Source organism: Zootoca vivipara, chromosome Z2 (genome assembly GCF_965207765.1).
Source record: "Zootoca vivipara chromosome Z2, rZooViv2.hap1.1, whole genome shotgun sequence".
NCBI lineage: Eukaryota > Metazoa > Chordata > Lepidosauria > Squamata > Lacertidae > Zootoca > Zootoca vivipara.
In genome coordinates, this window is record NC_142585.1 from 29496344 (window position 1) to 29512367 (window position 16024).

Sequence of the window (16024 nt, forward strand, 5' to 3'; positions counted from 1 at the left end):
GGCCTGCTGGAGCAGCCAATCAGGCGGCTGGCAGAAGTGAATCTGCTACCTGATTGGCCTGTAGGAGCAGCCAATCAGGCTGCAGGCAGAAGTCAATCCACAATATAATTGGCCCACAGGTGTAGCCCTGAAGTAGCCAATCACGCAAGGCCCATTGTGTAAATAATGTATATAAGTAGATGGTTTTGGGAAAAGAGCCATTCTTCTTCTCCTCTTCTCCTTGATGAATATGAGCTGAATAAAGAGCATGAAATTCACTCTCGACTCCGAGTATATTTCAATTGCCCTATTTCTTACGTAGTTTGCCAGTTTGCTCACCTCTTCCAAGTTAGCAAAACACTGGACCAAAGCATACATTTCCTTTGGCACAGCTCGCTCTCCAACACTGTGTGTCAATATAATCAATACACCAAGGGTGGGGAGTCTGAGACACATACAGAGCAATGCATACACACAGAAAGAGCCACTTCCCACTTGCTGAGAAGATCTACTAGGCACAGCCATAAAATTTATCTCCTAAGTGCCACATTTTAAGGTGTCCCAGCCAGAGCATTCCAATGTACTATAACTATACCACCCATTTCTGATCTTTAGGATACAAACTCCCCACCCTTTCCCCTCTACTACAGGCATCACCAACCATGGGAAGAAGGGGGTTAGTAGGGGAACTGCACAAATTTCAACACTGACTACACTGACTTTCAAATACAGACTCGATAGCTTTGGGTTCGAATCCACATTAGGCCAACAATTAATTGGGTATCGTTGACACAAATCCCTACCCTTTTGCCTCAATTTATCGCTTTTAAAATGGAATAATAGAACCGTTGGCTGAAAAACTAAGACAAAATTGGAAAACTACTGTGTATTCTAAGTGCCCCAGTCACTAATAACAATATCCGCCCTCACCCCCTCCCTTCAGGTGGGCGGGGTTTGCGACACCGCGCGGGGCTTACCTGGCCGGTGACACCCACCTGAACGTCCTGGCCTATGACCAGCCACCTGGCAAGGTCGGATTAGATTGACCTCTAATATTTGCTGTTAACTTCACCATGTCTACCAATTCACACATTTTACTTCTCCATTCTAATATTGTTGGGATTTTCTCCCCTTTCCAATTTTTAGCAATTAACAATCTAGCCGCTGCTGTGGCATATAGAAATACATTTGTATTTGTGGGGATCTCCTCCAAGATTAACCCTAATAAAAAAAGATTCTGGTTGTGTTTTTTAATGTGATTTTAAACAATTTATTCAACTCTTCATATAACTCACTCCAGAATCTTTTTATTTCTTTGCATCCCCACCCTAAACGATAAAATGTACCCACCTCCTTTTCACATTTCCAGCACAAATGGTTTATTAGTAGGGTCTCTTTCATGACTTTATCTCATTGGTGGCACAATGACTTTTCTGTTCTCCTAGTCTTTAACATTCTGAATTTTATTGTGGTTTTTTTTTTTAATGCAAGCCTTATTACTTTTTATGTTTAATTACACCGCTTTCATTGTTATTATATTATCTTGTTGGAAACCAACCAACCAAACTCTGTGAACTATTTGGCTGAAGGGCAGTATATAAATGTACTGAATTAACTAAACTGACCTCTTTTGGATACCTCCAGACTGGCATTAATTTGCCAGAGTGATTCAAATTCAAACTGGAGCTCTAGGTTTGTGCATTTGAAGTGGGTTAAAGAGCTGTGTTGTCCCACCTCCCAGGATTTTTTTGCATGTTTGGAAGGTAACAAGGAAATGCATTGAAAAGTGTGTGATGAACAAATTATTAAAGGGAAGAGCTGTATCTTTTTTTTCTTCCTTTCCCCCCCCTGAGGCTGCTGGGCTGGGGGGCGGGACCTGGGAGGTGAAGGGCGGGCTAGGCTAGCATGGAGGCGTGTTATTGGCTGGCTAACGCCCCTCCCTCCTAAGTGGCCCGCCCCTCGCCTCCATGCTCCAGCCCTGGGCTGTTCCGGGGCCTCGTCGCGCCGCGCGGCAATCACTTCCTGCTCCTCCCCTTCTCCACTCGCTTTGCCGGGACTTGGAGAGCCTGAGTTTTCCCCGCAGGCTCCGGTGGCGCTGCGCGCCATTTTCAAACGCCAAGCCTGCAGCCGCGATTGGAGGGGCGCAAGGAGAAGGCGTCACCTTAAAAAACAACAACAACACCCGGCTCTTTGCGCCGCCGGGAAACGCCTGCTACGGGAAGGTGAGTGTGGAGAGAAAGAACAAGGAGCCTGTAGCAGCAGGAGGGATGCGGGGAACTTGGGAGCTTCCAGGGCGAAAGCGGGGATCTGCGTTCATACGTGTGGAGTTCTCCCGAACCTGGTGGGTTCTGATTCTTCTGAAATAAAAACAGGGCGAGGAGAAGAAGGCAGGAAGTAGGCAAGCAATGCCTCCCACTTGCCCTCCACGGTTTATAGGGTTGTCGGATCGCTGCAAGTTTGTTTTCAAATGCTGTATGCCAGGAGCGGCCAACAGGGAAAGAAGCTCTCCAACTCTTGTCTTTCTCCCCCTCTCAAAATCGCAACAACAATGGGCAATTACAAGGAGAGCTCCTTCCCTCTTGCCGACAAAGAGCTGGAGTGTGTGTGTGAGCGCGCGCGCGCCTCCGTCTTGCCGGCAAATAGTTCTTATCCATGCAAGTGGCTCCTGTCCCGTTGCTGCTTTAAAGCCAGCCACAAAGCAACCGTGCACTTGACAAATAGCCTTGGAGGCTAAAGATTGATCCGGTCCTGCATTCCTGGACTTCCCCCTGCTTTGTGTTTTGTAAGGCAAACCTGCTTTGTCACCATTCCTGATCACTGCTGATATAAAAAAAAAGATTCCTGGAATCATAAAATCAAAGGATGTGAAAATGTCATCTCAGCAGAAAGGGACGCACGCTGGTTGTGTCTTTTAAACAGGCACGCCTGAGTGTTGTAGAACAGCGTAGGGAACCTCTGGCCTAGAAGCTGAATGCAGCCCTCAAGGCCACATCCCTTACCAGCCTTGCCCCACCCACTTTTACTTCTGGCTCCTCCCATCACTGGATTGCAGCCCCCAGTCTATAAAAGTATTCCATCCCTGTTGGGTTGAGAGGCTGTGTTTGTTTCCATTATTGCATCTCTGCACTGCGGGGGGAATGTCACTGTCAAATAATCTACGCCTCACTGGAGATGTAAGAAGAGGCAGTGCAGTTCAGTGGTTGGAGTGCTAGGCTATGTTCGTGGAGACCTTGATTCGCAGCCGCACTCAGATGCAAAGTTTGCAGGCTGTACGTTGCTGAGCCAATCACTATCCTTCAGCCTAGCCTACCTTGGAGGACTGTGGTGAGAATAAAAGGTGTATGCGAATAAAAAATGAAGTGTGTGCACACCTTCCCACAGTTGTCCCCCCTCCCCCCCACATTGTAATCCTTCACAGGTTTACTCAGTCCAGCTGAATTGAACAGATTTGCAGGTTACGTCTGCCACTGATTGCAGCCTGAAGAGTTCTGGTTTCATTTGCCCTTCTCTGTCCTGACCTGCTGCCCAGGCACTTGGCCTGCACTTTTCCAGGCATCCATTGCAGCCGCAAGCACCTTTGCCTTCACTTCTGCTTTCTGACCTTTCAGCAGGTGTCTTGCTCAAAAATTCCTCTCTGTGGAAATTCGGTCCTTGCTCCAGCAAGCGGCTCCTTCCGGCCCCATTGCCACATCAGCCATCTTGAAACAACTCACACCTTCCCACAGTTGAAATTAGAGCCTTGGATTCTTTGATCTATGCCATGTGCAGTATTTTGTTTCTTCCTTTGCTTAGGGATTTAAAAACCACTTTCCAACAAGTATTTCTGAGGTGCTGCACAACAGAAGCAAAAAAAAGTAACAAAAAACCCAGCAGCATGCATAGATATATTTTTAAAATTACATTTATATCCCTCCTTTCCTGCATAGAGCTGAAGCTGTTGTGTGTGGCTATCTCTACTTCTCATTTTATCCTCACCACAACCCTCTGGGGTAGGTTAGGCTGAGAGAAAGTGACCAGCCCAAGGTCGCCCAAGGTCATTTAGACCTTCATGGCTGAGTAGAGATTTGAACCCTGGTCTCCCAGGTCCTGGTCTGACACACTTGATCTTCCAGGTATAACAATCTAAAAAAGCAGATCTTAAAAACACCAGATTACAGGTCCTGTATACCTGAAGGAGCGTCTCCACCCCCATCATTCAGCCCGGACATTGAGATCCAGCACCGAGGGCCTTCTGGCGGTTCCCTCATTGCGAGAAGTGAGGTTACAGGGAACCAGACAGAGGGCCTTCTCAGTAGTGGCACCCGCCCTGTGGAACGCCCTCCCAGCAGATGTCAAGGCAATAAGCAATTATTTTACTTTTAGAAGACAACTGAAGGCGGCCCTGTTTAGGGAAGTTTTTAATGTTTGATGCTGTACTGTTTTTAATATTCGGTTGGAAGCCACCCAGAGTGGCTGGGGAAACCCAGCCAGATGGGCGGGGTATAAATAATAAATTATTATTATTATTACACAGATCCCATATTCTATACAACATAAAATACAGGGGAGACTGGTCTATTGGGGCAAATGGGTCGTTGTCCCACCAAGCTTGATCTACTCTTGAGACAAGCCACCAGCCTGCATTTGGAGCTGCATCTGTACAGTTCCATCGCCTCACCTCAAAAAGTGTGTTGTAAAGTTCTAAAGGTTCAGAAAAGAGCAACTAAAATGATCAACGGCGACTCCTTTCTAAGGAAAGGCTGCTGCATTTGGGAGTTCTTGGTCTAGAGCAGGCATCCCCAAACTTTGGCCCTCCAGATGTTTTGGGCTACAATTCCCATCATCCCTGACCACTGGTCCTGTTAGCTAGGAATCATGGGAGTTGTAGGCCCAAAATATGGAGGGCCGCAGTTTGGGGGTGCCTGGTCTAAAGAAAAGGCAAGAAGCAAGTGACACATGATAGAAGTTCATAAAATTATGCGTGCTGTGGGAGAAAGTAAAGAGAGAGAAGTTTCCTCTCCCTCTCTCATAACACTAGAATTCATGGACGTCCAATGAAAACGAACGTCGGAAGATTCAGGGTGGATAATATAAAGTATTTATTCACACAGCACATCGTTAAACTATGGAAGGGGGCAGGGATGGCTGCCAACTTGGGTGGTTTTCAGAGAGGATTAGACCCCTTGGTGGAGGAGAAGGCTTTCAATGGCTACTAGCCATTATGGCTGTTTACTGCCTCCATGATCAGTGTCAGTAATGCTTCTGAATGCTAGTTACTGGAAACTGTGGTAGGGGAGAGTTTGGGTCTCCTCCTCTCTCTTCCCCCTGAAGGTTCAATGGGGAGAAGGGGGGTGCATGGGGGTCCCTGTTCAGATCATGCATGGGGAGGAGAGACCCCCAAGTCTGGGAGCGGAGAGTCATGGCGGAGGGCAAAGGAGACGCAGCAGCAAAGGGGAGAAATTGCAGGCGTCACCTGAGGTGTTTGGGTGAAAGGGGCAGAAAAGAGGAGGCTGCAATAGGGGAGAAAAAGGCAGGGATGAGGGAAGCGTCATTCGGTGTAACACGGAGGGATCAAGGAGGCCCAAACAAGCCGGGGAAGGAAGGGGGGCGCTCCTTGGCTCGCTCCGTCCTTGCCTGGAGGTCATAAAGTACCTTTTGCTGCTTCATTCCTGTGCTTTAGGCCACAAAATGCAGGTGTAATTGGGGGTGGGCGCTACAAATTCCTTGACCTGGTGCAGAAATCACTTCCAAGCAATCCATTGCCATGGCCCAATGGAAGCTCTCAGTCACTGCAAACATTCCAGCAACAATATTGAAAGGAATTCCTCCCCGCCTGCTGGATTTCTGCCTGCCAGAAGGATGAAGGACGTAGAAACCCAGCCAAAAAGGGGGAGGGAGAGCAATAGATTCTGCTTCTCTTCCTCACAGATTGGCATAGCCCCAGGGCACCTTAACCGGAGACATTTTGGGGTCTTGGCAAGCGTGCCTATAACTTAAGGAATACAGTCAACAGGTCTGCCAGCCAGCCATGACTGACTGCATAAGAGGCAACTCCGAGGGCTGAGGTCCCTTTGGTGCCCCCCATAAAATATTTGAGGCCCCTCCCCCAGTTAATGGCCATTGCTATTCAAATGGTGTGCGCAGCTGCATCTTGTGATCAGTTTTGCAGGGCGGGGCTTCCTTGGGTCCAAGGGAGTCCAATTAAATCCTTAATTAACTGAGATTCTGCCCCCTAACATAAATCCTGGCCTTGCCCATGCCTGCCCTCCCCCATATTCCTACTCTGCAATTCTCTGCTGCAAGTTTGTGCAGATTTTTAGGTACAGGTTGGGTGCAAGGGCTGCATAGGATTGTAGCCCATCTTCAATTTTTAATTTCTTTTAAAAATTCATTAATAATGCAATTTGGTTAAGGAATATTGGCAAAAGATAATAAAGGTAATTTCTGGATTATCCCAAATAAACATAGAAATTAATAGGGGCTTGCTGTTTTCGGGAATACTGGGAAATAACAACGTAAAAAGTAACAAGCAAGAGCTGTATAAGATCATGATTTTAGCCGGAATGGCAATTATTGCTCTAGGATGGAAAGAAAAAGCTAAATGGAATATGGAAAAATGGAACAACTCTGTTTTTGAATATGTACAATCAGAAATATTTGCACAGATAGGAGTTGAGGATAGATGGGAAAGTAAATGTCAAAAAATCACAAATAAGTGGGCATTCTACAGGAATTGGGTAGAAAGGGGAGAAGCCAACCTGAATATACAGGCAAAAAGGAAGAGACTCTGTACATGGTTAAAAGATATGAAGAAGGAAGGCCCGGTTATGGGGAGGGTGGGAAGGGAGGGGGAAAGACTGGGGGAAACTGTAAAGATACGGGGAATGAACTGTTGTTATGTCAACCTTTATAAGAATCATATTAAAAAATTCAATTAAATTTTTAAAAAAGTTTCCTGTTTTCTTTTCCCAAGCAGAGATAATGTGTAAGCGTGGTGTCAGCTCCCTAAAAAAGTCAACAACTCTTGGGAAACTTGGGGTTCCCCCCCCTTAAAAAGGTTGGCAACTATGGGAAGGGGGGGCGCCAGAAGGATATTTGCACCACGGCGCCGGATATGCTTAATACGGCCCTGCCTCTGAGGCTCCCTTTGCTTCTTCCTCTCTCCCAGGACCCTGCAGCTTGTTTTGGCTCCCTGACTCCTCAGGAAGGACGAAAGAGACTGATCCTGCAAACCTGGCGAGGATGGAAGGGGGAAGGTGGACGGTTGACCTGGTGAGGTTGTCTCCTGCATCCCTCCCTACAACCTCTGAGCGTTCCCTCCCAGGGACCTCCAAGAGATCTGGTGAGTCCCAGGGGCATGGAGGGATGGAGCCAGAGAGGTATTGGGGCTTGCTTTCTGACCTTTCAGCAGGTGTCTTGCTCAAAAATTCCTCTCTGTGGAAATTCGGTCCTTGCTCCAGCAAGCGGCTCCTTCGGCCCCATTGCCACATCAGCCATCTTGAAACAACTCACACCTTCCCACAGTTGAAATTAGAGCCTTGGATTCTTTGATCTATGCCATGTGCAGTATTTTGTTTCTTCCTTTACTTAGGGATTTAAAAACCACTTTCCAACAAGTATTTCTGAGGTGCTGCACAACAGAAGCAAAAAAAAAAGCAACAAAAAACCCAGCAGCATACATAGATATATTTTTAAAATTACATTTATATCCCTCCTTTCCTGCATAGAGCTGAAGCTGTTGTGTGTGGCTATCTCTACTCCTCATTTTATCCTCACCACAACCCTCTGAGGTAGGTTAGGTTGAGAGAAAGTGACCAGCCCAAGGTCGCCCAAGGTCATTTAGACCTTCATGGCTGAGTAGAGATTTGAACCCTGGTCTCCCAGGTCCTGGTCTGACACACTTGATCTTCCAGGTATAACAATCTAAAAAAGCAGATCTTAAAAACACCAGATTACAGGTCCTGTATACCTGAAGGAGCATCTCCACCCCCATCATTCAGCCCGGACATTGAGATCCAGCACCGAGGGCCTTCTGGCGGTTCCCTCATTGCGAGAAGTGAGGTTACAGGGAACCAGACAGAGGGCCTTCTCAGTAGTGGCACCCGCCCTGTGGAACGCCCTCCCAGCAGATGTCAAGGCAATAAGCAGCTATTTTACTTTTAGAAGACAACTGAAGGCGGCCCTGTTTAGGGAAGTTTTTAATGTTTGATGCTGTACTGTTTTTAATATTCGGTTGGAAGCCACCCAGAGTGGCTGGGGAAACCCAGCCAGATGGGCGGGGTATAAATAATAAATTATTATTATTATTACACAGATCCCATATTCTATACAACATAAAATACAGGGGAGACTGGTCTATTGGGGCAAATGGGTCGTTGTCCCACCAAGCTTGATCTACTCTTAAGACAAGCCACCAGCCTGCATTTGGAGCTGCATCTGTACAGTTCCATCGCCTCACCTCAAAAAGTGTGTTGTAAAGTTCTAAAGGTTCAGAAAAGAGCAACTAAAATGATCAACGGCGACTCCTTTCTAAGGAAAGGCTGCTGCATTTGGGAGTTCTTGGTCTAGAGCAGGCATCCCCAAACTTTGGCCCTCCAGATGTTTTGGGCTACAATTCCCATCATCCCTGACCACTGGTCCTGTTAGCTAGGAATCATGGGAGTTGTAGGCCCAAAATATGGAGGGCCGCAGTTTGGGGGTGCCTGGTCTAAAGAAAAGGCAAGTAGCAAGTGACACATGATAGAAGTTCATAAAATTATGCGTGCTGTGGGAGAAAGTAAAGAGAGAGAAGTTTCCTCTCCCTCTCTCATAACACTAGAATTCGTGGACGTCCAATGAAACCGAACGTCGGAAGATTCAGGGTGGATAATATAAAGTATTTATTCACACAGCACATCGTTAAACTATGGAAGGGGGCAGGGATGGCTGCCAACTTGGGTGGTTTTCAGAGAGGATTAGACCTCTTGGTGGAGGAGAAGGCTTTCAATGGCTACTAGCAATTATGGCTGTTTACTGCCTCCATGATCAGTGTCAGTAATGCTTCTGAATGCTAGTTACTGGAAACTGTGGTAGGGGAGAGTTTGGGTCTCCTCTCTCTTCCCCCTGAAGGTTCAATGGGGAGAAGGGGGGGGTGCATGGGGGTCCCTGTTCAGATCATGCATGGGGAGGAGAGACCCCCAAGTCTGGGAGCGGAGAGTCATGGCGGAGGGCAAAGGAGACGCAGCAGCAAAGGGGAGAAATTGCAGGCGTCACCTGAGGAGTTTGGGTGAAAGGGGCGGAAAAGAGGAGGCTGCAATAGGGGAGAAAAAGGCAGGGATGAGGGAAGCCTCATTCGGTGTAACACGGAGGGATCAAGGAGGCCCAAACAAGCCGGGGAAGGAAGGGGGGCGCTCCTTGGCTCGCTCCGTCCTTGCCTGGAGGTCATAAAGTACCTTTTGCTGCTTCATTCCTGTGCTTTAGGCAACAAAATGCAGGTGTAATTGGGGGGGGGCGCTACAAATTCCTTGACCTGGTGCAGAAATCACTTCCAAGCAATCCATTGCCATGGCCCAATGGAAGCTCTCAGTCACTGCAAACATTCCAGCAACAATATTGAAAGGAATTCCTCCCCGCCTGCTGGATTTCTGCCTGCCAGAAGGATGAAGGACGTAGAAACCCAGCCAAAAAGGGGGAGGGAGAGCAATAGATTCTGCTTCTTTTCCTCACAGATTGGCATAACCCCAGGGCACCTTAACCCGGAGACATTTTGGGGTCTTGGCAAGCGTGCCTATAACTTAAGGAATACAGTCAACAGGTCTGCCAGCCAGCCATGACTGACTGCATAAGAGGCAACTCCGAGGGCTGAGGTCCCTTTGGTGCCCCCCATAAAATATTTGAGGCCCCTCCCCCAGTTAATGGCCATTGCTATTCAAATGGTGTGCGCAGCTGCATCTTGTGATCAGTTTTGCAGGGCGGGGCTTCCTTGGGTCCAAGGGAGTCCAATTAAATCCTTAATTAACTGAGATTCTGCCCCCTAACATAAATCCTGGCCTTGCCCATGCCTGCCCTCCCCCATATTCCTACTCTGCAATTATCTGCTGCAAGTTTGTGCAGATTTTTAGGTACAGGTTGGGTGCAAGGGCTGCATAGGATTGTAGCCCATCTTCAATTTTTAATTTCTTTTAAAAATTCATTAATAATGCAATTTGGTTAAGGAATATTGGCAAAAGATAATAAAGGTAATTTCTGGATTATCCCAAATAAACATAGAAATTAATAGGGGTTTGCTGTTTTCGGGAATACTGGGAAATAACAACGTAAAAAGTAACAAGCAAGAGCTGTATAAGATCATGATTTTAGCCGGAATGGCAATTATTGCTCTAGGATGGAAAGAAAAAGCTAAATGGAATATGGAAAAATGGAACAACTCTGTTTTTGAATATGTACAATCAGAAATATTTGCACAGATAGGAGTTGAGGATAGATGGGAAAGTAAATGTCAAAAAATCACAAATAAGTGGGCATTCTACAGGAATTGGGTAGAAAGGGGAGAAGCCAACCCGAATATACAGACAAAAAGGAAGAGACTCTGTACATGGTTAAAAGATATGAAGAAGGAAGGCCCGGTTATGGGGAGGGTGGGAAGGGAGGGGGAAAGACTGGGGGAAACTGTAAAGATACGGGGAATGAACTGTTGTTATGTCAACCTTTATAAGAATCATATTAAAAAATTCAATTAAATTTTAAAAAAAGTTTCCTGTTTTCTTTTCCCAAGCAGAGATAATGTGTAAGCGTGGTGTCAGCTCCCTAAAAAAGTCAACAACTCTTGGGAAACTTGGGCTTCCCCCCCCTTAAAAAGGTTGGCAACTATGGGAAGGGGGGGCGCCAGAAGGATATTCGCACCACGGTGCCGGATATGCTTAATACGGCCCTGCCTCTGAGGCTCCCTTTGCTTCTTCCTCTCTCCCAGGACCCTGCAGCTTGTTTTGGCTCCTTGACTCCTCAGGAAGGACGAAAGAGACTGATCCTGCAAACCTGGCGAGGATGGAAGGGGGAAGGTGGACGGTTGACCTGGTGAGGTTGTCTCCTGCATCCCTCCCCACAACCTCTGAGCGTTCCCTCCCAGGGACCTCCAAGAGATCTGGTGAGTCCCAGGGGCATGGAGGGATGGAACCAGAGAGGTATTGGGGCTTGCTCATCTTGGGGGTGGGGGGAGGCAGGCAGGCGGATGGAGATGGAGAAGGGGAGCACCTTTTGTCATCTGCAGGCCATTTGAGCTAGGAATACATCACAGCTCCCCGGCCACCGCAGCTCAAAATGTCTAAATCCAGTACTGTGATCTGGATGCCCTACCAAAGTCAGACAACTTACTGATCTATCGCGCAGCACTAGAAGCCATGACTATTTAAAGTAACCTGATCCTGCTTTGCAGATGGAGCCACTGTGTGTTTTTCTCTCCTTTTTGGAATAGCTTTTTATTTGCTTTTAAAAACAAGCAACATAGGACCACTAAATGATATAAATATGTAGACCGAGTCTTCTTGTGTCATTTGTATATCTCAAAACTAACAGAATAAATTTGCAGGAATATCTATAACATGATTCAGCATTACTGGTCAGTTACGAGTTCTAAGTTCATGAATTGCTTTAAACTAAAACAAAAAAACCCCGAGGAAACAGCAGAGAGCAAAGAACATTCAACATCGCATAGCTGAATGCCTAGTCAGGAGCTCTTGTGGCCGTTGTGCTTAGATTAAGTGTGAGTCATAGTCATTTGTCCTCTTCTGTTAACAATGAAACAATACAGAGTTGGTCTTCTCCTGAACATGGGACGGAACAGGTTTAATGTGAAAAAAGTGATTTGCGTATAAATTTAAATTTAGTCCAACCAGATTGAGGCAACAGCTGTTGGGAAGTGCGTTGGTGAAGATGTTGCTGTTTGTTTCACCGACAAAGTTGGATGATAATATCCATTTTTAAATTTCATACATACCTCTATGTGATGAACCTCCACTACAAAAAGTTGTAGAAGATCAGATTTGTTTTTGTTTTTGTCTGTATTTGGTTGACTAAAGAGATGACTGACCTTGGTGATGGAGTGGATTCCAGGATTGAGCCAAACAAAATCCATTTCCAGATGAAAGCCAAGCAATACATCAGTTCATACTAGGAGGGGGGGAAAGCAGTGGGAATTAATTATAGTAAGGCCTCACATCTAACATTCTTCAGTTCTTCCTCTATCACAAGCATTCATTAACTTTGTTCAATAACCTGGAGCTCCATTTCTTCCTGAGGCTCTAATTAGCTTCTCTCTTCATTGCAGATGGTGATGAATTGGAAGGGAAGAACAAGGGGGACCACAACAGAATCCACATAGAGGAGAAGTCATATAAATATTCAGAGTGTGGAGAGAACCTCCGTCAGAGCTACCACTCCAACAGCGGAGAGAAACTGTATCAGTGCAGAGAATGTGGGAAGAGCTTCAATCACCGTCAGAATCTCACTAGCCATCAAAGAATTCATACAGGGGAGAAACCCTATCAGTGCTTTGAATGTGGAAAGAGCTTCAGTTGCAGCACATATCTCGCTTCCCATCACAGAATTCATACAGGGGAGAAACCCTATCAGTGCTTGGAATGTGGAAAGAGCTTTCGTCTGAGCGCTGATCTCACTTCCCATCACAGAATTCATACAGGGGAGAAACCCTATCAGTGCTTGGAATGTGGAAAGAGCTTTCGTCTGAGCGCTGATCTCACTTCCCATCACAGAATTCATACAGGGGAGAAACCCTATCAGTGCTTAGAATGTGGGAAGAGCTTCAATCACCGTCAGAATCTCAAGACCCATCACAGAATTCATACAGGGAAGAAACCTTATCATTGCTTCGAATGTGGAAAGAGCTTCAGTCAAAAGGCCAACCTCACTTCCCATCAAAGAATTCATACAGGGGAGAAACCCTATCAGTGCTTCGAATGTGGAAAGAGCTTCACTAATAGCTCCGATCTCGTGTCCCATAACAGAAATCATACAGGGGAGAAACCTTATCAGTGCTTGGAATGTGGAAAGAGCTTCAGCCAAGCCTCAAATCTCAAGACCCATCAAAGAATTCATGCAGGGGAGAAACCCTATCAGTGCTTCGAATGTGGAAAGAGTTTCAGTTGCAGCTCATCTCTCACTTCCCATCACAGAATTCATACAGGGGAGAAACCCTATCAGTGCTTCGAATGTGGAAAGAGCTTCAGTCAAAGCAGCAAGCTCACTTCCCATCAAAGAATTCATACAGGGGAGAAACCCTATCAGTGCTTCGAATGTGGAAAGAGCTTCACTAATAGCTCCGATCTCACGTCCCATTACAGAAATCATACAGGGGAGAAACCTTATCAGTGCTTGGCATGTGGAAAGAGCTTCAGTCAGAGCAGCAATCTCACTTCCCATCAAAGAATTCATACAGGGGAGAAACCCTATGAATGCTTTGAATGTGGAAAGAGCTTCAGTCACAGGCAGAGTCTCACTTCCCATCAAAGAATTCATACAGCGGAGAAACCGTATCACTGCTTGGAATGTGGAAAGAGCTTCAGTTGCAGCTCATCTCTCACTTCCCATCACAGAATTCATACAGGGGACAAACCCTATCAGTGCTTCGAATGTGGAAAGAGCTTCAGTCAGAGCAGCAATCTCGCTTCCCATCAAAGAATTCATGCAGGGGAGAAACCTTATCAGTGCTTGGAATGTGGAAAGAGCTTTAGTCGCAGCCACCATCTGACTTCCCATCAAAGCATTCATCACAAAACCCACTGAGCGTCTCCACCCCCATCGTTCTGCCCGGACACTGAGGTCCAGTACCTTATTATTATTATTATTATTCTCATGCCCAATTTGTCCCCTGAGCATCTTATATTCCGAAGAGTTTTTGACCCACAGTTTCCTCCTCTCTCTCTCCTCCCTGCCTTGGCTCCCTATTGGCTCCTCCCTATTGGCTGCTCCAGGCTCCAGCCAAGGCCCGTCTCTGTGGAAGTAATTCCTGAGCATCTGGCATCAGGTGTTGCTACTGTTTTGTGCCACAACTAGGAAAGGACCAATGTGCAAATCCAGTTATTGGATTGGAAGCTCATGTACAGATAACCTGCAACAGTGGGCGTAGCCATGATTGGTTTTTTGTGTGGGGGGGGGCAGATCCTCAGTTTGCTTTGTACTTGTATTTGCAGCCTATTTGATTGGTTCTTTTTTGAAGCAATTTTTCCTTCAGAAAAAAACGAGGCACAGGAAATTCCCTCTGTAGGTGGGGGGATGACTGAGTACTGGGATAATATTGGCTCCTAAATACAGAGGCCTCCAGTGCTGTAGGCTACACCCAAAAACATTGTAGTACAACACCATATTGGCTACCTTCTATGTATGGGGTCAAGCACACCAGTTAACCCACCATTCTGGATTTTATTCTCCCTTTCCAACTGATTCAGCATTGCGTCTCAGTTCATGTCAGGAGACTTGACCCCTTAAAATTTTCGGAAGTGTTTATTTATTTATTTTAGCATGGGGGCGGACTATGCCTGTGAACCTCAAGGACAAACCTTTGTTAGACCTCATGGCTTGCCTGGAGGGGGGAAGGAACCATGGTTTAGTTTGCAGCAGCAGCACATGACAAGCAAAGTGACTGCAATCTCCTCTCCAGGAATCCATTGCTAAGCTTAGTGTTATGTGCAAGGTGGGTCGATGCTATGCTAGACCTATGTGCAGTAACCTCTGGTTCACCTCAGACAGGGCTAGGAACTGTGGTTCGAGGCCACAACCCCCCTGAAAGCAGCCTTAAAAGGCAAGTAAGTAAAAGGTGCCTTTCCAAGCAGCTGCTGAGGGTTTGTCAAATCACGTTTTAAACATTAGGATGAAAATGCACTTTGGCGACTCCTTGCCCAAAGCATTCAGAGCACAAGAGCCACAGCTCACAGGAAAGGAGAATTCATGCCATGGGCAGCTGGAAGGTACACCTGAACTTAGCAAACTAAAGGTTCATGTTGCACTCTTTCTCTCACACCAGCATTTGCATTAGCAGTAACAAAGGAACTTCACACCTGGAGTATGGGAGGAGGAAGGTTCTGCAGAACATCTGCTTCAAGATCCGTAAGGAGCATTCTCAAAATATCTTTGCAATAGTTACAGGAATGGGGACACACACACACACACACCAAGCAGTTTCTCAGACTCTGGGAGAAAGCTGCCCAATTCATTTTGTATAAAATTCCAGGATTCGTTTTTTTCTTTCTCCCTTCCTTTCTTGAGATGAGTTTTAAGTCAAACTCCCCAGACGACTTATTCCAAGAAGAGTCCCAGTGAAAGCCATTCAACTGGCATGGAGCAAGATAACTGAGGGCTGGTTCACACCCATCTCTTGGACTTCCACATCATCCAGAAGTCATTGAGTATCCCCAGAAAAAAAAACACTGATTATATTCCCAGTCATCTTCAGCCAGACAGGTATGGCTATGGAGGAAATGAACACTGGATTTCTTTCTAAAGATGCACATCAGAGTTCTCAAAAATATATGAGCTCTCTCCACATGCTGTTTTAAAATCTAAGGTTTAGTTACAGCTATTCAGGAAGGCCAAATGCCTATTGGTCATGCTGGCGATGGTTTGATCACCCCTGACAGTCCTTAAGGAAGAAATAAATAAAGCCCAAACACTTGGGGAACTATTATTGATTGAATAAATACCTTATTGAAAAAATATCTCATTTTGTATTTTTCATTCTGTGTCACCAAAATGATAGCAATCTGTGTCAAACTTTGTAGAGAAGTGCTTCTCTTATTTTGTTAGCACCTGATGTACACTCATCATGGAAAGCAATTGTATTCAATCACATCTCCCAAAGAGTGATATGACCATGACACACAATGTGTTGTCTATCAACTCACATTTTACAAATTTTAGTGTGATATATAGTTTCAAGGAAGGTGTTATGAGGTCACACTGTGTTGTGTAACAGAGGCAGCATCATTCAGATCATCATGCCAGTTTTCCTTGATACAACTGATGCTTTGGTACAAGGACCTACTTTAGTGGAAACACTAGGAAAGAGCAACCACATTGT

General features: G+C 46.0%; 1 protein-coding gene across 2 annotated transcripts; it reads left to right on the forward strand.

The window, feature by feature from the left end:
- The first annotated feature begins 1998 nt into the window (after window positions 1–1998).
- On the forward strand, window positions 1999–15802 carry LOC132591516 (uncharacterized). Of its 2 annotated transcripts, XM_060270356.2 has the most exons (4): window positions 1999–2201; window positions 7127–7300; window positions 10907–11080; window positions 12260–15802. In XM_060270356.2, exons 2-4 carry the CDS (start codon window positions 7201–7203, stop codon window positions 13732–13734), a joined length of 1749 nt encoding a protein of 582 aa, XP_060126339.1. In that variant the 5' UTR covers window positions 1999–2201; window positions 7127–7200; the 3' UTR covers window positions 13735–15802. The 2 variants fall into 2 exon arrangements, with proteins under 2 accessions (XP_060126339.1, XP_088520809.1); XM_088664683.1 differs by lacking the exon at window positions 7127–7300 and having other exon boundaries at window positions 2037–2201.
- Window positions 15803–16024: the final 222 nt, after the last annotated feature.